Genomic DNA, 21,866 nt, shown 5'->3' on the forward strand with positions numbered 1-21,866 from the left:
ACGTTTCTAGTGAAATGTTACGTTGTCCACCTCGGTGAACATCGATTATACTTAAAGTTCTCTACATCAGGAACTCACACTGGACAACTTCTTGCTATACTTTGGAGCTAATCTATTTATTGCTACATTCTTATATTCTGGAGCTATACAAAATGTTGTGCACTCTCTGGTGCCTCAATCAAGATTAACCATTTCAATTTCCTTCCTTACTTTTTATATGTCCCTAAACCATTGTTAGATGTCAGCCCCACCCTCAGTGGCGGTGTGACCACATCTTCTCCTTAAAGAAGTTTTCCAACTCTTCTTGAGGGTAAAACCACATCCTTAACTTGGATATTTATTGACCACAACATATGTCCTCTACCACCCACCTTATTCTTCCTAGAATCCCAACACTGGCCAAAGTGGCCTTGCTATGGGTTATCGACCTACAGGTTAATATGTACTTACATCACATGAAAGTTAATTAACTTCATGCTTATTCCTGGTATGAAGTTATAAATAAATTAAAAATACATTTTTGTTCTGGCATCATGTATTTTGATTTTTGAACTAAGCTTACATCTTTTATGTTGCATCAAAAATTTATGGGATTGTTGTATGCCGATGTTGATAAATAAAGACACGTTTGCAACTGATAGCTTGTTTGTTAACAGCTGTGTGGTTTTTGTTGGTTTTTTTGTGTCAAGTTCTAAACAGGGCTGGGTGAAACTGTGGGAGCGACAAGTTAAAAGGGGAATGATTTGGTTGTAGAAAAAGATACATTAAAAGTTGCTTGTTGCATATTGCTCAATGTACACCCCCCGCCCGTCCCCTCATTCAATGAAAATTGGGAGGTATAAACATCATTAATATGAACCCATATTCCTTTCATTTTGCAGGCAAAAAGTTGTAAAGTGATGTAAATGTTGTATTGTTTTTAGGCTTGATATGATCAGTTAATATAATGTGAGGGAGACAAATCACATAACACTACAATACAGAGGACCCCAAAGCCCTCCTGTTTTGACCCCGCCCAGTTCGAAACCAACTTTTTATGAATACCGCCCTCTATGCACGGAGGTCAATGACCAACACCAGGAAATAAATCTGACGGCTCATCATCAAGTGATCAACACTCAACAGGATTCTCGGCTCGCTAAAGAAGGTTGGTAATTTTGCTCTTTTTACCACATTTTACCATTAATTATATATTTAAAGCAATAATTATGGTTGGGTATAGCATCGTGACAATTTTGATTCTTTTAAAGATACAATTCATGTCTCATGATTTTTCACTAAAAAAAATTTCAGAGTTTGTCACTTTAGCTGGAGTTACCCAGCCCTGAGTTTTATCATTGGGATGTCATCTAGGTGACAACCCAATGATAAAACTCAGGGTTGGGTAACTCCAGCTAGAGTTTGTGTTGCCAAAAACCAACCAACAGGCAACACCAACTTCCCAAGACAAGAGGGGCACTTGGGCCTAGGCCTATAATTTTTATTTCGCATTGGCCATCGTGGGAAAATGTCCATACTCGGCCACAACTTTACCTGCTGCTAAACACATCAATTTTCACCGTATCTTGTGATTTCACCCAAGAGGAATCCAGGAAGCTGTGTTAATGCGAAAAACAATTAGGCAAAATGTAGCTGGAGTTACCCAGCCCTGAGTTTTATCATTGGGTTGTCATTTAGGGCTGGAGCTAGTTTTTCTCGTAACCGATAGTATATGCAAAAAATTTAGGAAAATGTTCAATTTTGTCCCCGTTACACACTAATTGCAACTGCAACTCACCCTAAACTTGCCTGGAATAACCATTACACAGGTCCTTGAAGTAAAAAACGATCCACGATGAAGATTCAGCCTACAATTGCAGTGAAAACAGGAGGAATAACCGCTAACCTGACAACCTTGCAGGCATGGCCAGGACCGCAATTGGTTTGTGCACAAACAAAAATTGTAAAATAATAAGAGGTTCACTCGCATCACAGTGCGGTACTGGAACGGCAACCGTCGAGTGCATGAAACAGTCATTGGGTATTACGCTTCCGCGTCACGTCATGCACCGACCGCAAAAACGCCTAGTACCAGCGAGCTGTACGTGCATGGTAATCGACCGCCATTCATTGTACACAATTTTTTTGTGCACAAACCAATTGCGGTCCTGGCCATGCCAGCAAGGTTGTCGGGTTAGCGGTTATTCCTCCTGTTTTCACTGCAATTGTAGGCTGAATCTTCATCGTGGATCGTATTTTACTTCAAGGACCTGTGTAATGGTTATTCCAGGCAAGTTTGGGGTGAGTTGCAGTTGCAAGTGTGTAACGGGGACAAAATTGAACATTTTCCAAAAAATTTTGCCTATACTATCGGTTACGAGAAAAACTAGCTCCAGCCCTAAATGACAACCCAATGATAAAACTCGGGGCTGGGTAACTCCAGCTAGGCAAAATGTGTTTTTAGAGCCCATTTTGGATGCACACGTCGTGCCATGGAGGAATAAGAACATTCCTCCATGGTCGTGCAGAACTAAGTTGAAGCAGCTGGTCAAAACTGATTAAGTGGTGACAGACAGCGGTGCGTCATACGCATGACATCGACAACCATGACGTCACATGAGCCGGCCAATGATAGTGCAATACGTCATTATGAATATATATTTTCTCATGAATATTTAGTTTATTTCAATGGCTACTTCAAATACGTCCAAAGAATGATTATTGCAACAGCGATCATGCGCGATCGCAAAAAAGGCAGGCAATGAGTACACCACCATCTTTTCCTCAAAAAACATTGGTTAAAGTGGTCAGAAATTGCCTCAGATCGCACCACAGAGCATCTAGAATCCGGAAATTTTTCGGGGCCCTTGAGCGGGCCCCGAACCCCATGCCGTAATTTTTTTGACCCACTTTTTTGGGGGTCCAAAAATTTTTTGGGCCCCCCCCCAAAATTGTGTTTTGGATCCGCCCTTGGCAGCCGGTCAACAGTGGTACGTTATACGCATGCATGACATTGACAACCATGATGTTGCATGAGCCGGCCAATGATAGTGCAATACGTCAAAATGAATATTTATTTTCTCATGAATATTTAGTTTAATTCAATGGCTACTTCAAATTCATGTACGTCCAAAGATAGCTTATTGCAACAGCGATCGTGCGCTGCCTAGCGGTTAAGAGTCTCGTGTTTCAAGCAAGAGTCCGAGGTTTGAATCTCGATGAAGTAAGTGACTGATTAATAAATAGAAATACAGGAAAGGAGAGGTGAGAGTAGAGGAAGGAAAGTGGAGGGAATAACCGGTAACCATAAGGCCAAAAAAATAAGTCTCCGGTTTCTGGTATGGAGCTTGTCCAAAAAGTGGTGCGGCGACGCTCTTTTTTTTTTTTTTTTTACCTGACTTTTTTGCTTCAAATGTCGGCTGATGACTGCAAATGGTGCCTGAAAAAAACTTAGTGCAAATATATGGGAGTCCAGAGAGGCCACATAAAGCTTATTCTCGATCATAACCCCATCTAAAAACATGTTAAAATTGTGCAGTAGCAGGATTCCAGTCAAACCAGTGAGTTTGGCGGTTTTGAGACATCATCTTTCTTGAAAAAAAAAACTTTTTCATTTTGCCGACGCGCATGGCTACGGTGATGCGTGCGCATACCAGAAACCGGAGATTTTTTTTTTTTCGGCCTAAAGGATGCAACTTCTGATGCTTGAAATGAATCGAATAAAAAGTGGTGATCGAGTATGGAATTTTTTCCCCAAGTTTTCCCCAAATATTCCTTGGTCACTTCTTGTAAATGAAGACCACCTTAAATGACTCATGAAGTTTCATTCGAAGGCCAGCGGTAGATTTTTTTTTAGAACGGTTGAAATACAGCCACTTTTCACAAACACCGTGCGGTATACACGCACATCACACGGCGCAATAGCTGTAGAGCGTGAACGTATGCACACACCACCGGGGCATGCGCGGCGTTAACACGGCGTTGTCGCACTGCCCTGCCCGCTGAGCTGCAGCGCAGCGAAACCGTGCACTGAGTCACAGGCCAGTGGTTTGTGGGGGGAATATTCAGCAGAACTCCGGCCAGATCATGAATGTTAAGAATACAAATAGTTTCGTACGAACACCAATATTATTAATGAGCAGGATGGCTTTCTACATCAGACTCCTTTATGTCAGACGGCCTTTTAACGTACGATTAGTGCTCCATGTTTGTTTGGAATTGTTTAAAAATTTCATAAAAGAAACAATATTTTGCCCCTATTTGCACAGCAATATTCATGAAGTAAACCACTACGGGTGCAACACTTATCACTTCAAACATTTTTCATTAACCCTAACTTCCGGGGGGGGGGGGGGGGGGGGAGAATCGTATTAAAATTCCAGGATTCAGGACTGTTTGGGCTATTACTATTAGGAAAACTCGAGTAAATGCAGTCCTGCATGTCCACCAGTGTCTTAGATTATTAAACTTCATGCAAACATTGAAAACCTCCCCTGTCCAGTCGTGTTTTGCTTCGGGTCAGGTCCACTATAGGCCAGACCGATGCAAAAATTATAGATATAATCCAGATCCTGCGCTTTGTTAATTTCCAAACTGTTTCCATCTTTTTTCCCTGTTTATTTCGGGTTTTGAATTGACCCTTTCCGACCTGATCCGCAAATTTTCAAACACAAAACTGATCAACCCAACTGAAATGCAGACAAACCGAACTGACCAGACACAAAGTTGGTTTTTGGTTGGGTCGGTTGCAGTTTCGAGTCGGGTCAGCACAACACTTCTGTCCAGAACCCTTCCAAGAAGCAAAAGTAACCAGCAAGGTTGCTGAAACCTACGGCCACATGACATCAAACAGCATTATAGAGATTGCCGCATTCCCCCAGAGGTAGTAGAAGCTGCAGCCAATCATGTGGCACAAGCAGAGGCAGACTCCAATTGAATATTGGATTTAAAAACTGACAAGGAAATATTTATAGTTTACTTTATTTCATTATTTAAAATGGCGGCCAATTTAGTGAAATCCATTGGTCTCCCATTGGTCCCAGTACACCTAAAAAAAAACAATCAACATCCACATACACGTAAAAGTCTCATCTGGTTGAAAGAATGGAAAAGCAGGCCAACTTAAAACTTGTTTTCAGTAGCCTATTTACTTACTTTAAAAAAAAAAGCACTGATAAAAATATCTATAATAGCATTTTAGTAGTGTCAACAATTAGTTGATTTTCAGTGAAAGTTAATATCCAGTTGTATTTCAATTCATAATGTTGGCACTTAGGAACGTTAACTTGTTCGCAGTAGTCCTGGAGGAATTCCTACTGGTGTATACAAATTAGCCTAGGTCACAATTCTGCCCTTATGTACAAAATCACAATAATGTAAGCATGGATCCAGCCAATTCAAAAGGTTGTCACTAATGCAGTTTCAGTAGATACATGACCATTATGCCTACTGTTAATGGTTCATGTACGAGTCAGTTTTATGATAGCCATGCACGAGAAATCAGAAAATCATGAACTATATCAGATTGTCTTCTTTAGTTAAACAAAAGTTCATGGTGGCATCGCTACCGGTTTAAAAATTTGAGGCATTTTCTCTGGCATTACCCCGTCCTACAACAGAGACCAAGTCCATTGTTTTTACAAGTCAGCTCCCTGTTTATTCAACATCTTCAAACTAAGTCAGTTATCATACAGCCAATCATGCTCTGCCCTACTCAACAAAAAGAAAGAGAATTTCAAACACTACATGTGCTTTTACAGTATTTCTCTCGATTAATATTTTTTTCGATGTCTGTTATGAAACACCGTAGTGGCAAATGCTGTGCTGAATCTGTTGTTGAATGGTGACTCACTTGACGATTGAATGCTGTGCCCAATGTGGTGATAGCTTGACTCTGGTCTCTATCTAGACCCATGAACGAGGCGTCAATAACAATGCCACATTTATGGGTCTAGGCTCTATCATGCTTTATTGATATATGAGAGTCCCAAATTTTTGGTCTAGCAGTTTTACCTATTCTGTATTCACTTTTTAAACAGTACTGCTCCAACAACATGAACTCGGAAACCAGCTCTCCCGTTATACTTGTTGTCAAGATTTTCAACAAAATTACGACAAAACCAATGATTTCAGTATTCCAAGTTGATGCCATGAGAATCAATGCAGTTTTACTGTACAATGGTTGAATTTGACATTGTAAAAATGTCAAACAAACAACGATATTTAACCGTTAACTTTCAATAATTTACACCATAAAACCGGAATAACCTCTTAACAGCTTAAAGCTTTAGTACCTTCGTAATGATTTCTCATGGTTCAATAATTTTCCCATCAGATTTCATCCAAAATGGCTGAACAAGAAGAGATGATGCCCACACAAGATGCTGAGAGACAGGGGCAGGTTGCTGATGGAGACTGTGCAGAGACTCAGGACCAAGCACTGGCCTTGAGGAGACCAGGCAATCAGGACCAGACAACAGGTGAGCAATAAACCCTGGCTGTAAGCGAACCGTATGCACGTTGATTCCTGGAGACATTTCACTGTTGACTTGTTCACGCTTTACAGTGTGTACAAAGATAAAAATGCAAACCAACTTTTCAAATTAAGAAATGTGTATTGAAGTGCAAGGGGACTATATATTCCCTTTCTTTACTTCTTGACTTCATTGATTTTTACAAATAATGGTTATGACATATATGAGTGCAGTGGTAATGAAGTGTAATTCCATCTGTCACCTCAGGAAAACTATTCTTTACATTGCACGAATGTGAAACATTCCTTATTTGTTTTATACACTGCCTGAATAAATCCTTGTCATCTGATTTGTTACAGTCATTAGAGCCATGTTTAATACAGTGTCATCAATAGGGTGTCCACGGTCTTTCAACGGTCACACTATTCGACAATAGTGTGACCGTAGAATTTTTGTGGTGTAGCCAGGCCGTGTGGGTAGGGATGATTAATCCAATAAGTCATGTGATCAGTGACCCACCAATCTGATAAGGGTGATTTCTTCAGGCATTGTGTAATAAGAGACATTTTATTCCCGTTTTTCAGATATGATGCCAGTTGCAGCAGTCAATCAATTGCAGCAGTCAGTGCATCAGATATCTGGCTCTGGACACGTACCCATCTTCAACCCAAAAGATTGCACCATCAATATCTACCAGTCCAAAGGTAGAAAACAAATAATTAATGATACACAATCTCTTTGTTTGCATCCACTCCTATTTGCTTATTTCTATTTAGTACATGATTCAAATAGGTTTTTGATGAAATAGTAAACATTGTTGATATTGTTGATGAGCATAATAAAGCAGGACAAATGTCAAGGCCACTGTTTGTCTGTATACAATGATGTAGTTGCTCCCACCGAGTATTGTAAACTGAATGCAATTTTAGTTTCATCAAAGCAGAGACCTTTTGCTGCTTTACCAACCATTGGCCTCAACTAGAGATGCGTTACTGCAACAGAATGAAATCACTCTGTTTTTTTTGTGTAAATACATGTAGTAAACTTGCAATTAAGCATTAAATCTCTTGTGTTCTTCACTTTGGCCAATGGAGTTAGCACCCCCAATTCAAATTCAATATTGTAATCTTATGTGTGTTTGGATAACACTTCAAATTACAGAGCGGTTTCTTTGTGTGGTGAAGCTCAGGGCAAGCAGGCCTTTTGGTCACGCTTCACTGCTCTCACTGTGTTGTTTTCTCCTGCAGGGACTCTTGGTGTGACACATTTACCTTAACACTTCATGTCCCTTCACTTGAAACTGACCTGCAGGGGTCTAAAGGGTTATACTGCTCTGAATATTTTCTTCCCACTATGAGGGTTAATTCCCTAATAATGTGCTTGTCTCCTTTTGAGTTCGACAATAAACAATTGCCCTTCTCATTTTCGAATTGATTGAAGATGATGCACATGCATCACACCACTCTGGTCATCCATCAGTTGACATATCAGAGAATTCACCAAGTACATCACAGCAACCACCAACACGGCATGTGGCCTCAGGTGCACAAGGTAATTATCAATGAATGTACCAACTCCAAACCAGATGTCAATGTAGTCATTCCTTACAGACTAGACTCACACTTGTAATGTGTACGATAGGAATACAATGAATGCTTTGTTTTTGTTAATGTACAGAATTATTAAAAGCACATCGTCTTTTTGCCTCCAAAGAGTTTGAGAAAGTAAGACTTTTTTTCGTGAAAATAAAGTATCATCTGACATTAATAGACCAATCCATTAAGTCCCGTCCCATTGTGTTCTGACCAATCACAGCTGTGACTTACGTCTGACATGTGCGCACAAAAGTCTGACATGTGTGCACGCGCGTATGATGCGCACGGCTGTAACATGCAGTGTGGCATTGGAGAGGAGCACATGTTAATTGCCTACGTGCACAGTGGGCGGGGCTTACTGGATCCAACATGCGTGCAGACGCGTATGACGTGCACAGCTGTACCATGCAGTGTGGCCTTAGAGAGGAGCACATGTTAATTGCCTACGTGCACAGTGGGCGGGGCTTACTGGATCCAACATGCGTACAGACGCGTATGATGCTCACAGCTGTACCATGCAGTGTGGCCTTAGAGAGGAGCACATGTTAATTGCCTACGTGCACAGTGGGCGGGGCTTACTGGATCGGTCTATTGCAGAGCTTTTGCAACACTTGTTGTCTGAGTGATTAAGATTCATGCATCATTGGGCAGGAGGTTATTTCAATCCTGTCACGTTTTTTCCTCCCACACTCACAAAGCAACAAGCTTTTAGTGCTTTAATTTTTGCATACAATGAACCAATATTTCAGCTCAAAATGGTACTTTTTACAGACAAGGAGCCAATTTATTGCTTGGATGCCATAATGTATTGCATGATTAAGTCATTCAACTCTTATGCTCATTGAAATATTTTTAGACTGCAGCACACCCAAACAGACGAAGTTTGACAATCTGGCCCAAGAAGCCGCTGATTGCTGTGAAGATGCCCTGAAATCATACTACAGGGGGAAAGGTAGCTTTGTTAAGGTGCTTCCATGGGAGGGCGATGACAGGAAACACATTACGGAAATCTACACAAAGTTACAGTTGATACTCGGTAAGGACAGAGTCATGCTGGCATCATATGACGATATATTACAACGTAAGACAAAAGAGGGAGACCTGATCCTAATTGCTGTTTTAACTGGGTTGGCTGGTAGAGGAAAAACCACACTGTTTGACAAAATTTCATATGATTGGGCAGTTGGTTCTAGTCAGGTACTACGGAAGTATAAACTAGTCTTCCTGTTGAAAATGCACGCACTGGAGCAGAGTTCAGATCTTGTTGATTCAGTTTTTGACCAACTCTTGGCTAAAGATACAAGTATTGGAAGAGGTGCCCTGGACATGTTTATCAAGAAGAGTCCTGGAAAAGTCCTCGTTTTACTAGATGGCTTTGATGAGCTCATGACTACCTCCTTGTGTGAATCCTCGTTTGGTTCCATCCTGGAGATCCTTAATGGAAAGATGTTGAGGGGTTGTACTGTACTTGTAAGCACCCGCCCCTCACACTTTGACAGACTTGTATCAGAGGAACTGGTTCAGGACCCATTCACACATGTCGAGGTCATGGGTTTCAGTAGAGAGGATGTCACCGAGTATGTCAATAAATTTTTCACTGGGGAACCTGGCAAGGCCAAGGGGCTTCTTGAAACGATTGGATCGTCAGGCCTTCTGTCTACTTTAGCTGCAAGTCCTATGCTTGTTCTTTTGATGTGTGTATTATGGAGAAAAGATGGCTCATCACTCCAAGAAACAATGTCAAGTCTGTATGGTGATGGAGTTTCATACATATTCAAAAGAAGAAGACTGGACTCACAAGATGAAATATCAAAAGTTATGATTGAAATTGGCAAGGTTGCGTTGCATGGTCTTCTTTCTCCTGATCAGTCACTCTCTTTCAAAGAAAGTGACTTTGAGCCGAGTGTGCTTGACCTGGCTCTGAAGGCAGGTATTCTGACCAGACAGAGAGTCCGCAAGGGACTACAGAGTCACAACTGTGTTCAGTTTATGCACAAGACATTCCAGGAGTTCTCTGCTGCTGCTTACTTGCAAAGTTTGTTAGAGGCAGACTCAGAGGAATTTCAGAAGATTTTGAATGAAATTATGTCAACGGGTGCAGGGAGGTTTGAGTATCTTCTGCGCTTTTGTTGTGGTGCCAGTGAGGCATGTACAAATAAGATTCTGAAGGTATTTCAGGTGAGGTGTCAGGAGGAGTTGTCATTCAACTCAATGGTGGGTCAGTTGGCACTTCATTGTTTCTTTGAAGGTCAATCCAAACGTTTGCCTCCAGAGGGATTCATACATTCATTCATAACAGATGAAATTTACATTCATAGGCTTGACAGGGATTGTCTGAACTCAGTCAGATACTTTTTGAAATGTGTTGCAGACCAGACAAAGGACAGTGCCAATGCTTACCTTGCTAGAGTAAAGAAATTGGCTGTTTCTTCTTGTAACTTGACAGGGTTTGTTAAGGAATTAGCTCACAACAAGTGTGCAATCACAAATCTTAATGCTGTAGATGTCACGTCATGCTTTTTGACCGGTAGCAACATGGCAGATATTGCCGAGTCACTCAAGGATCTACATGTACCAAGCTTGGGTGAATTGAATCTTTCCCAGAATGACCTGGGTCAGACAGCAGCATCATGGTGCATGCATTTAAAACGGTTGAAGTCCCTCACAAAGCTGGACTTGTGTGGCTGCTCATTGAATGGACAGGACATCAAACGTGTTGCTGAGTCACTCGGGGATCTACCCAACTTGGGTGAATTGAAACTTTCTGGTAATAACCTGGGTGGTACAGCAGCATTATGGTGCATGCATTTGAAGCACTTGAAGTCCCTTACAAAGCTGAGCTTGCGTAGCTGCTCATTGAATGGACAGGACATCAAACATGTTGCTGAGTCACTCAGGGATCTACCCAACTTGGTTGCAATGAATGTTTCTGTTAATAACCTGGGTGGTACAGTAGCATTATGGTGCATGCATTTAAAACAGTTTAAGTCCCTCGCAAAGCTGGGCTTGGATGGCTGCTCATTGAATGGACTGGACATCAAACATGTTGCTGAGTCACTCAGGGATCTACTTAACTTCAGTGAATTGTATCTTTCTGGTAATAAACTGGTTGGTACATCAGCATTATGGTGCATGGAGGCAAAGCAGTTGAAATCCCTCACAAAGCTGCACTTGGGTGAATGCTCATTGAATGGACAGGACATCAAACATGTTGCTGAGTCACTCAGGGATCTACCCAACTTGGCTGAATTGAGTCTTCATCGTAATAACCTGGGTGGTACAGCAGCATTGTGGCGCATGGAGGTAAAGCAGCTGCTGCACCTTCAGACGCTGTGCCTCACGGGCTGTCAGCTGACAAATGAAGACATGAAACACATTAATGAGTCACTGAGTGACCTGAGGAAGAATGGATTAAAAATTGACATGCTGCCAGTATGGTATTAATTGTTGTGATCAGGAATGCATGTCGTTATAACTGCCTGTTCATTTATTGCACCATGAAAAATATGCAAATTTTAATGTCCTGGTATGAATAATACGTTTTGCCATATACGTTGGTTTTGAATAAAGTCTGTGGTCAAAGACCAAAAGCATTATCATCTGAAGAGTCTACTGAGCAAAAATGTAATTCACTGGTCACTTATTTTCTTTTAGCAGTTAAGGGTTGATCTTAAACCTAGAAGCAAAATTGAAAGAGGAGTGATTTGAGTTAACAGAGATTTCCTCAGTGGCATATTGTGGCTCCTTCATTGGAACCGTTCAGAAATTCTCAAACTCTTTTCTGTTGGAAGCTGCATATCACTGCACATTGACAGTTAAAGATGTGAAAGCATAGACACTGTTGATGTGGCACTGATGGGTATCTTAAATTGGTTCGAACACATTCTGCCTATCAGCTGTTAGGTGATCTTACCTTGAACATTGCATCGGTCTATCTCTGCTGGTTTGTGTTTCCCCTGGGGGAGTGAGTCCCAGTCATCTACCACTCTGTGTCTGAACACATTCTGCCTATCAGCTGTGAGTGTATCTTTTATTGAACTTGCCTCTGTCTGTCTCTGCTGGTTTTCTGTTTTCCAGGGGGAGTGAGTTCACCCTCTGTCTGACCACATTGCGCCTATCAGCTCCTCATGTGTCTCTCTGTTTCTGCTGCTGTGTTTCTTTCCTGTACTATCTCTCATACATTTGAAGATCTTGTACTGACTCCAAGCCAATTCAATCACCCTCATCAACTGAAAGTCAACATTCCTTTGTCCCCTTAATGTCTCCCCGGCCCATACAGAAAGTCCCTTGGCCTTGTCAGGTTTGAACCCTTAGCTGCATCAACTGACTTGAACTGTCTGCTCAGATTAATCATTACAGTCAAATTTGGACCTTCCCACATTGATGGGGAAATATCCAGCACAAAGTGCTGGTTAGTGGTGACATTTTGTGAGTCTCATTGTCAAATTCTGTGAAAACACTTGTAAAGATCTGCCCAAGCAAATGATTTCTGTATTGGATAGTTTAACTGCACTTTGCACAGTGTACCAAGGGGCACTACTGACAATGTTGGAATTTGTTTAAATGCTAGTTACCCAGGATATTTTTCAGAGAGGGAGATATTTGCAAGAACTATCTGTAGTCTGTGAATAATGAGGATCCTTATCTCTGTATTCCAGTAACTTGACTGTGAAATGTAACAGTTGTGAGCCTCATTGTCAAGTTCTGTGTAGTGTGGTCATTACTCTGCGGTATGATTTGGGATAACACATACAACTTGCCAATCTCATTAACTGTTATAATTGTATACTACATGATAAATTGTAAATATGCGAATGCAATTGAGATTTGTTTATTTTGTATCAGTTGTTAAATGAATGTATAATATTGCTGGAGATTGCTTACTGACTGGATTGATACACAAATCACAAAATTTCTGTAATATTTTTGAAATACTTATATTTGACAGAATGAAAGATCGTCGTCTGTTTCACCAATGCACTTTTCCTGACGATATTTACTTAACATTATTTAATAGTTGGTAAATGTAAAAACAAAGCTAGGAAACCAGTTTTTAACTGTTTGGAATACCCTGGGTAAAGAAATGCAATAAATAAATAAAAGAAGTAAAGTTAGAACTTAGATGGCCAGACTTTTCAATCGTAGCAGGGTCTTTCTCAAATGCAAACAAAAATATGGTAGTGGTATTGCAGCTTGGACGACTGCTCCGGCCAATATCGGTGAACAGCCTAGCCTCTACAGTCCTGATCGCAGATCTGTTTTGGCGGAAGTCTACCGCCAGGCCCAAAGCACACCACCAAAAGAACACCTGACACACTCGCTGTGACACCACCCAAGCGGACTGACCAGGGGGACTGGGGAAGGATGGGGACCTCTCGGACACCAGATCTATGATTCTAAAGGTTATATATATTCGCCTACCTAGGCGCCTTGTGAATCCCTCACCTATACAGGCTACTCAGCTGTATTCCAACTATTGATTCAGGAATTATAAGAGTGAATTGACTACGTTAACCTAACCCACACAAAGTATGAGGCTCCCCCAAAGTGACTCAGTTAGATAATGATTGACATGATTTGATTGATTAGGGACTTGGCAGGACGGCAACGGTTATCCACCACACACACTGGTATAAAGACTCCCTCTCTATACAGCAGCCACCGTGGAAAAGAGAACGACGCTTAGTGTGTGGCGGCTTTTATAGGGCGCGCACTGTGAGCTGGTGCCCCCACACCCTGTGCGAGAGCACGCGCACACCGCTGGCTACCAGCAAAAAAAATGAGGTGCTCCCTCACTACCTCGCTAAAATGAATTGCGCTACAATATGTTCCTTCCTCTGCCCCGCCCCTAGCCCCTTTGATCTTCACCTACTGTCACACTCCTTTGGTCCTCCCAGCCCCCTACCCCATCCTCCTCTGTGTTCTCCTTCCACCCTTGCATGCTTGTGCGCCCCTTACTTGTTCGTTTCTGTACCACTGTCATTTTTGCCTTGCTGTGTGAAAGATCCTGCCAGAATCTGAAATGTTATGCTTTCTTAATTGTTTTCAAACAGTTGTATCCATGGAAATCAATAATCCAATTACAGTAAATGTCTGAAATTGCTTTGGCTTTGTAAATCAAACCATAAGTATTATCGCTAAAATTGTATAATTGTAAATACTGCAAATATTTTGTTCATCTGAAGTTTGGGCAAAGTGAGTCATATTTGTCCATTTCTATAACTTCTATTTTGTATCAATAATTTTGTACATTTTATAGCAGCCAAGTTGCCTTGCTTTTATTCCGGATCATAAAAATCATGAATTTGCCATCATTTGATCCAGTACAAATCAGATTTGTTATCTTTTTAATATCAGGAATCACATATTGCATGATGTACATTGTATAGTGTTTACAATGGGTCAGATGTTTGTTATTGCCAGATGAATGTTGCCTTTATTATGCACTGAATGCCCGCATCATTAGCGTAATGCTGACATAGCAGGCTGACGTAGTCTAGTGTGGGTTTTTCTCTTTGTCTTGTGTCACACACAATTAAGAGAGGGATTTAATGATACACAAGTATTTCAAGCAAATCAATCTAATTCTTTTTTCGGTAATTTGTGGCTGTCAGTGTAAATCTCTGATTTAAAATAAAGGCTTCACCAAGTTAGGACACAACATATATGATATTTTTGTCGTGTAAGTTTTCTGTGATTGAGACAGTTAACATGGATTTGGACCACTCTACCAAAATGAGGGTTGCATTATTGCTGTTCTGTATTCATAGTCCTCTTTGAATATATTCAAAGAGGACTACTAAAACAAATTTTGGTGTGAAATGATTCTGATGTTTGACATTATTTTATTACTAAAGATTGCTTGTTGCTTTCTTGCTGCAATACTCCAGATGGATTTTTTGGGGGTCATTTTCCTTCATCTCAAAAGACAGTACTGAAACTTCCTCCTTAACTTACCTTGTGTTTATGGATAAATTTCAAGTGAAGGTTAAGCTTCATGCTTATTCCTGATATGAAATTAATGTATTTCGAAGAAAATGGGGGGGGGGTGCATCTTGCATTTTATGTCTGATGTCACATCTAAAAATATGAGATTGTTGTATGGCAATATAGTTCAATAAAGACACTTTTGTAACTGATTGCTTATTGTGGGTTTCTTGTGTTTTTATGTCTACGAAGGGCTGCAGGTGAAACTATGGGCACGACAAGCTAAAAGGGGAATTATTGTAAAAAAAAAAAAAATGGTTGAAATGTATTAGTTGCATTGCTACATATTGCTGCATGTGCAGGGTTATTTTAACGTCCCTCATTTCAAAAATTAACATGTACATGTACATTAACTGCTGTAAAAATGGGAAGAGGTATAAAACTGCAGACAAGTTTTTCTTTCATTTTCAAATATTTGAAAGCATAAAATGTGTGGGATCAAACATTATAATGTAGTTTGAATTTCATGCAACTTTTATGCAGCTTCCTGAACTGAGCATCATTACCTTAACCTAAAATACTTCCCCTGATAAAAGTAAAAAGATAGGCAGTGGGAAATGTTTCTAGAAACCATCCTTCAAAAGTAAAAGACAGTGTGATGAATTCAAGTTCCACTTAAGAAAGCATACACTCTTATGATGCTGGTGAAAAGCAAAATTCCCGTCAGAATCATTTGCCCCCGTAATGTGTTCTTCCTGAGTGAGCTTCTTTTCTGCATTTATAACAGAGATCGTTATTAATATGAGTTGCTGAATAAGTTGCATAAAAACTAGTGTTGAATTTTTGACTGTATATAAGGTTGTGCCTAAATTTGACTAGTGTTGTTTGTTTTTCCCCTTTTTAAGTATGTTCTTTTTGCCCCTCTATTAGGCTGAAACACCTCTGGTTTTTCTTAGCACATTTTGTTATCTTTATTCAGTGAGACCCCCTTCCTGAAAGTGGAGCGACCCCATGGACAGGATGGGCCGGGTACCTGGGTGGTCTGGTCCAGCATTATTTTATTGTCTGTTCCTCCATGTGTGCATTCATGCTCCATCCATTCCTACTGCCCTAGGCTATAGCCTCCTGATTGTTCCTTTCAATTTTCATGGTAAGCAATTTTCCTTTATTTTTGGCATAATATACACAATGAATCACTCTGATGATTGTTTCAATTTAGCTCACTATTTATAAAGTTTGTTTCTTTTCGACTTGCACAATATTAGTTTTTTCTATTGCAGTGTTATTGTCATGGTTACACCTCTATGTTCCGACACCCCTATGTTCCGACTGCACATATTTCTATTCCTAACCCATATTCCTATTCCTAACCCTAACCCTAACAAAGAGTAACACAATCTAGGTTGTCGGAACATATATAGGGGTGTCAGAACATGGAGCAGTCACCATTGTCATATCACCTCATACTACCAAGGTTAGTACAGTAGATCAATATAAGGTGCTGTGGCAGACAACTGTCTTTTTTTAACTCCTAAATCCCCTGTTACGAAATTTTCTGCCCCAGTATTTCACATGTGTAACCAGGGGATCAGGCTCTCAAGTTTGAGATGGAATATTTTAGATCAGGATCATTACTTGGAAATGAAAATTATCCAAAATTGTAAAAACCATTCTATGGACTATTGGGACATCTTGATTCAAAACTCTTGCATCCAAGTTATCTTTAAGTTGAAGTGAAGATAATACAATGTACATCAACATTAAAGGGTGCCAATATGACTGAAATATTTAAGACACAATGTACCATGCATGGCTAGGATTGGTTCAAATCCCTGAAATGTCATACGAAGTCACAACGACAATACATGTACATGAAACCAGACAAAGATTTGTTACTATAGAAAAAAAACCTGTCGCTGCACATGTTCAGTTGGGGCCTAAACAGCCCAGAATTTAGAATTTTTGTATCACTCAATGTCTAGTAGCACAGGTTCCATCTTTAATTACATGTAGATATGCCAAGTCCAATTACATGTAGACATACCTAGCTCTTTACTGAGTGGAGCGCTGGAACTTCGGTACCCTCCGTACGGGAAGTTCCAGCGCAGTGCTAGGGTACCGATGTTCCAGCGCTCCACTCAGTAGAGCTAGGGGATACCTTGAGTTATAATTATTTTTAAAGGAATATCTGGGTTTTTTTTTTTACCTTTCACCTATGTTTAATCGTAGTAGTTAATTGGATCCTATCTGTATCTTTTAAAATATTTTTAGGCTATATGTTCAACTATTCATTAAGTTTTCCTACTGATAATTCTACAGGAACTTCATTTGTTGATTGAGAATTTGTTAATGTGTTTCCTTTTTCAATGGGTCATGTTTGCCTTGAAGGTTTTGACCACTCCAGCTGGCACCCAATACATGTACATGTATGTCATGGGTTTCCCTCGTGCATCCCACTTTTTGTGCTTGGCGGAGCTCGTTCTTGACACCGAGACAGCTAGCCAGGGTAAGTCTTTTGCTTGAACCTTGTCATCAACATTTAAATAGAACTTTTGTTTTAATGTGTCTTTGCATGCACTGTTGAGGGCGCTGTGAGGGCCATCAGAGCCAATTGAAATTGCCTCAACGTCATGGAGCCAGTGCTTCGCAGGAAATATTGCTTATAATTACCAAAGTATTTCCTCAATAAGAATTACTTTAGAGCCAGTCCCAAGCGACAAACATCAGGTCAGACTTTTGGCTGGTGAAGTTGTACCAGTAACCTGTTTTTTCCACAAAAAAAGTTTTGCTTCTCTTAGTCCTATAGCACAGTCTGTGCTTAGCAGACCCATGAAAGTCGACATCTGCCAATTTCATGATTTTATGGATGTAAAGCGCTTGTGACTGGTTTCTCAGCTGCGTTTCTGCAATAATTTCTGCACTATTTTATGACCAGATCAAGATTTCCATGTTATATACCAGTACTCCATTCAGACGGAGTGTATATATAGTCTGAACTGCTATTGTCTTTGGAAAGAGCTTGTACATTGTTATTGCTGGTATTTTTCAGAAAGAAAGCCAAAATGCTCACGCGATATCCGAAACATATCATTTCAACCGCAACAATATGAACTCCTTGGCAGCAAAAGTTGAAGGCAGAGCTTTTTAAGGCGATATTTTATTTAAATCAGAATGAGATGAATTTCCTCCAACATATTAAAATCATTTTCTAATATATCTTTTAAGGTTCAGTTTGACCTGGTCGTAGCTGGTGTACAGATGCACAGGCACCAGTGGAAGGGACAGATCTTACAGGCAATCAGAATGCAGAGAGGTTGAGTCAGAGGAAGCTATCAGAGCTAGTCTCCAAACAGGTCTGTCTATTGTCTGTGCATAGTATGTGCTGTCAAAGCTAGACTTCACACAGGCCTGACTTTCATTGATCCAATCTGGTTTCCGTCTGCCACACCTCAAATTAAATCACCAAGATATAGCTGGGGGCACACATGCGAAACAATCATCCAATGAAAAATACCATTAGGCCCAAAAAAAAAAGTCTCCGGTTTCTGTTATGCGCGCGCGTTTTTTTTCAATACAAGATGATGTCTCAAAACCGCCAAACTCACTGGTTTGACTGGAATCCTGCTGCTGCACAATTTTAACGTGTTTTTAGATGGGGTTATGATCGAGAATAAGCTTTATGTGGCCTCTCTGGACTCCCATATATTTGCACTAAGTTTAGTCGGGCACCATTTGCAGTCATCAGCCGACATTTGAAGCCAAAAAAAAAAAAAAAAAAACAGGTAAAAAAAAAAAAAAGGCCGTGTCGCCGCACCACTTTTGGGGCAAGCTCCATACCAGAAACCGGAGACTTTTTTTTTGGCCTTAACAAAGGTTTGTTTTTTTTTTCAATGTGAAAATGAATTCCTCATGCTTATAATTAAATATATAACCTGCCCCTTAAAAAGTAAAAACCATTTATTATTGCTGGAAAAAAATTGTTTACACATTTTCATTTTCATTTTATTTTGATTATACAAATGTTGCATTTGGTGCAATTTTGCCGTAATTGTTAGCTAACCTAACACAAGTCACATTATGGTCAACAGAATCTACCAAAAATTATTTACTCTGAAAACAACACTCCATTGCTGTTGACTCATAGAGACTTTGCACTCATCAGCCAATTTGATTATTTTATGCAGTAAAAAGATCAAAGGGAAGTTGTGAAGATCAAAGGGAAGTTGTGAAGATCAAAGGGAAGTTGTGAGGATCAAGGGAAGTTGTGAAGATCAAAGGGAAGTTGTGAAGATCATAGGGAAGTTGTGAAGATCATAGGAAAGTTGTGAAGATCAAAGGGAAGTTGTGAAGATCAAAGGGAAGTTGTGAAGATCAAAGGGAAGTTGTGAAGATCAAAGGGAAGTTGTGAAGATCAAAGGGAAGTTGTGAAGATCAAAGGGAAGTTGTGAAGATCAAAGGGAGGTTATGAAGATCATAGGAAAGTTGTGAAGATCAAAGGGAAGTTGTGAAGATCAAAGGGAAGTTGTGAAGACCAAAGGGAAGTTGTGAAGATCATAGGAAAGTTATGAAGATTAAAGGGATGTTGTGAAGATCAAAGGGAAGTTGTGAAGATCAAGGGAAGTTGTGAAGATCAAGGGAAGTTATGAAGATCATAGGAAAGTTATGAAGATCATAGGAAAGTTATGAAGATCAAAGGGAAGTTGTAAAGGTCAAAGGGAAATTGTGAAGATCATAGGGAAGTTGTGAAGAATCCTGCAACTAAATCCCAAGCAAGGGGTAGATAAAACTTGTCCATAACTTTTCCCAGATATTTAATGAGATGACATATAATTTATAGTGGGCTATCACAAAGCTGCCTGTTCTTGCATGAATTGTGCATTTTGTAGGATACCTTGTGATTGATCCGTTTTACCCTTCTCACAAAAAGCTGCACTATTCATCACAATCCATTAGTGCTTGTACTACATTGTATATGTATTAAATTGTGTTAATTCACTGAAGAATCCATCCATATAACTATAGAGAATTAAGGTAAAAAATCCATGTGTCTGTTTTTGATGGGCGTATTGTGTTGTGCATTTATATGTTGTCTATCCGTGATACACAATTTGAAAATAGGCTTATATTCTCTGCGCCCTTAGCGACTGAATCACGCAGTGCGCACTAAGCGCCTCAATGCATAACAAACACATAAATTTCAGCCTAAAACGTGCTAGAAAATGATGAATATTTTAAAATATTTTTTTGCAAAGTACGCTTGTAACAGAATTGTACCAGAATGCATAGAAACAGACAAAAGGAAAAGATAGACTTCAAAAATTTGGCAGAAAAACTAATTAATGAAAGAAATAAAACAAAGAGAAAATATCAGAGACACTACATCTATGAAAAGGAAATAGGATTTGAATTACTTGTGGCAGGACTTTGTGTGCAAAGTTTCCCCAAAGTTCTGTGACCTAGCTGACATGATGCAGGAATCTAATAATACTTGTAACAACCTTTGATCTCCATATTTGCATACGATCGATCATGTCGATGAAGTATGTCAATACAGTATTTTCTGCCAAAGGAGAACTCAGAGGTCATGAGAGCAAAGTCTGTATGTGATGAACAGTCGCCAGAATTTTTTTTCTGTGTGTGTTTAAACAAATTCTGGAAGATTCCATAGACATGGTTGTGTGAATTATGCTATGTTAGCCAACAATTACAGCTAAATTAAACCAAATGCAATGTTTGTATAATTGAAGACCAAAAAATCAAATGTGTAATCCAAATAAATGAATTTTATTCCAGTAATTAAAATTGGTTTATCTGAGGGTTATAAGCATGAGAAATGTATTTTCCCATTGAAAAAAAACACCCTTGATTAATGGTATATTGCCATCGGATGATTGTTCCGCATGCGCAGTGCTGCCAGCTATTTCCTTTGTGAATTAGCTTGCAATTAAGGTGTGGCCAGCAAACAAAAATCAGACTGGATGATTGTATAGGCTAACGCTCGACAGGTTTCTGAGTTTTAATTTCCAAACTACTGTGAAATACTAACAAGAGAATTGAATTCCTGTAAAAACGTAAGTATAGAGCAGAGTAATGCCAATGGATTTTTAAAGCTCTGGCATGCAACAGAGCTTCTACAAGTCACTAGCTTGGTGTCGCCCCTGCCTCATGGCCTAGCCCCAGATGTGGCCAATTTACTGGACTACCTCCATAAATAAAGGCCACACTTGGAACATATATAAACACATGTAAGACTTTGTCAAATTTTGATTTTCACATTTAGGCTTAGTTTGTAGTTTATTTTTGCTTTAGAAGAATACTCACCCTCTTTATAGGCTAATCAGAAAGTGCTGCCTTTTTCAGATGTCTATATTAATTTCGTGAAATTTTCAGATTCGTTTGCACACTTTTGCGTATCAAAATTTCAACATGCTGGGGCATAATAATGGTTCTGATCGACATACCTTTTGAATGGGGAGCTGGACTATTTCCACTTGTGGAAAAAGTGCGCATGCAAATTTGAAGAGATTTACATACGATCTTTAACAGATTCTCTCCTTTATTTCTATAAAAGGTCAGGCTGGCATCGCAATCAGTATAAAAATGAGAGGCATGCTCTCCGACATACCCCATCCAGGTTGTTGTCAGCAAGGTTCCCTGCTTGTGTTTCACACGGCCTACTGACGGGCGCTATTTCTGATCGACATACATTTTAATTGTGATACTAAACTTTCTGGAAAAAAAACTACACATACGTGTAAAAGCTTGATGAGATTTAGACATGAACTATATCAGATTGTCTCCTTCAGTTAAACAAAAGTTCACGGTGGCAATCGCAACCGGTTTACAAATTTGAGGCATTTTCCCCGACGTTACCCCGTCCTACAACAAAGCC

At 39.8% G+C, this 21,866-nt stretch overlaps 1 protein-coding gene across 2 annotated transcripts; it reads left to right on the forward strand.

Moving 5' to 3' along the window:
- Positions 1-1,113: 1,113 nt before the first annotated feature.
- LOC119723878 (NLR family CARD domain-containing protein 4-like) lies at positions 1,114-14,514 on the forward strand. Of its 2 annotated transcripts, XM_038194765.1 has the most exons (5): positions 1,114-1,147; positions 6,314-6,458; positions 7,037-7,156; positions 7,893-8,003; positions 8,904-14,514. In XM_038194765.1, exons 2-5 carry the CDS (start codon positions 6,326-6,328, stop codon positions 11,489-11,491), a joined length of 2,952 nt encoding a protein of 983 aa, XP_038050693.1. In that variant the 5' UTR covers positions 1,114-1,147; positions 6,314-6,325; the 3' UTR covers positions 11,492-14,514. The 2 variants fall into 2 exon arrangements, with proteins under 2 accessions (XP_038050693.1, XP_038050696.1); XM_038194768.1 differs by lacking the exon at positions 7,037-7,156.
- Positions 14,515-21,866: the final 7,352 nt, after the last annotated feature.

Source organism: Patiria miniata, unplaced genomic scaffold (assembly GCF_015706575.1).
Source record: "Patiria miniata isolate m_02_andy unplaced genomic scaffold, ASM1570657v1 HiC_scaffold_17, whole genome shotgun sequence".
NCBI classification, from domain to species: Eukaryota; Metazoa; Echinodermata; class Asteroidea; order Valvatida; family Asterinidae; genus Patiria; species Patiria miniata.

Bases quoted from the DNA above. Each gene is read 5' to 3' on its own strand.
- LOC119723878 (XM_038194765.1), top strand. From the start codon at position 6,326: ATGGCTGAACAAGAAGAGATGATGCCCACACAAGATGCTGAGAGACAG. The intron at 6,459-7,036 runs GTGAGCAATAAA...CCCGTTTTTCAG, and splicing joins CAATCAGGACCAGACAACAG to ATATGATGCCAGTTGCAGCA. The intron at 8,004-8,903 runs GTAATTATCAAT...AAATATTTTTAG, and splicing joins TGTGGCCTCAGGTGCACAAG to ACTGCAGCACACCCAAACAG.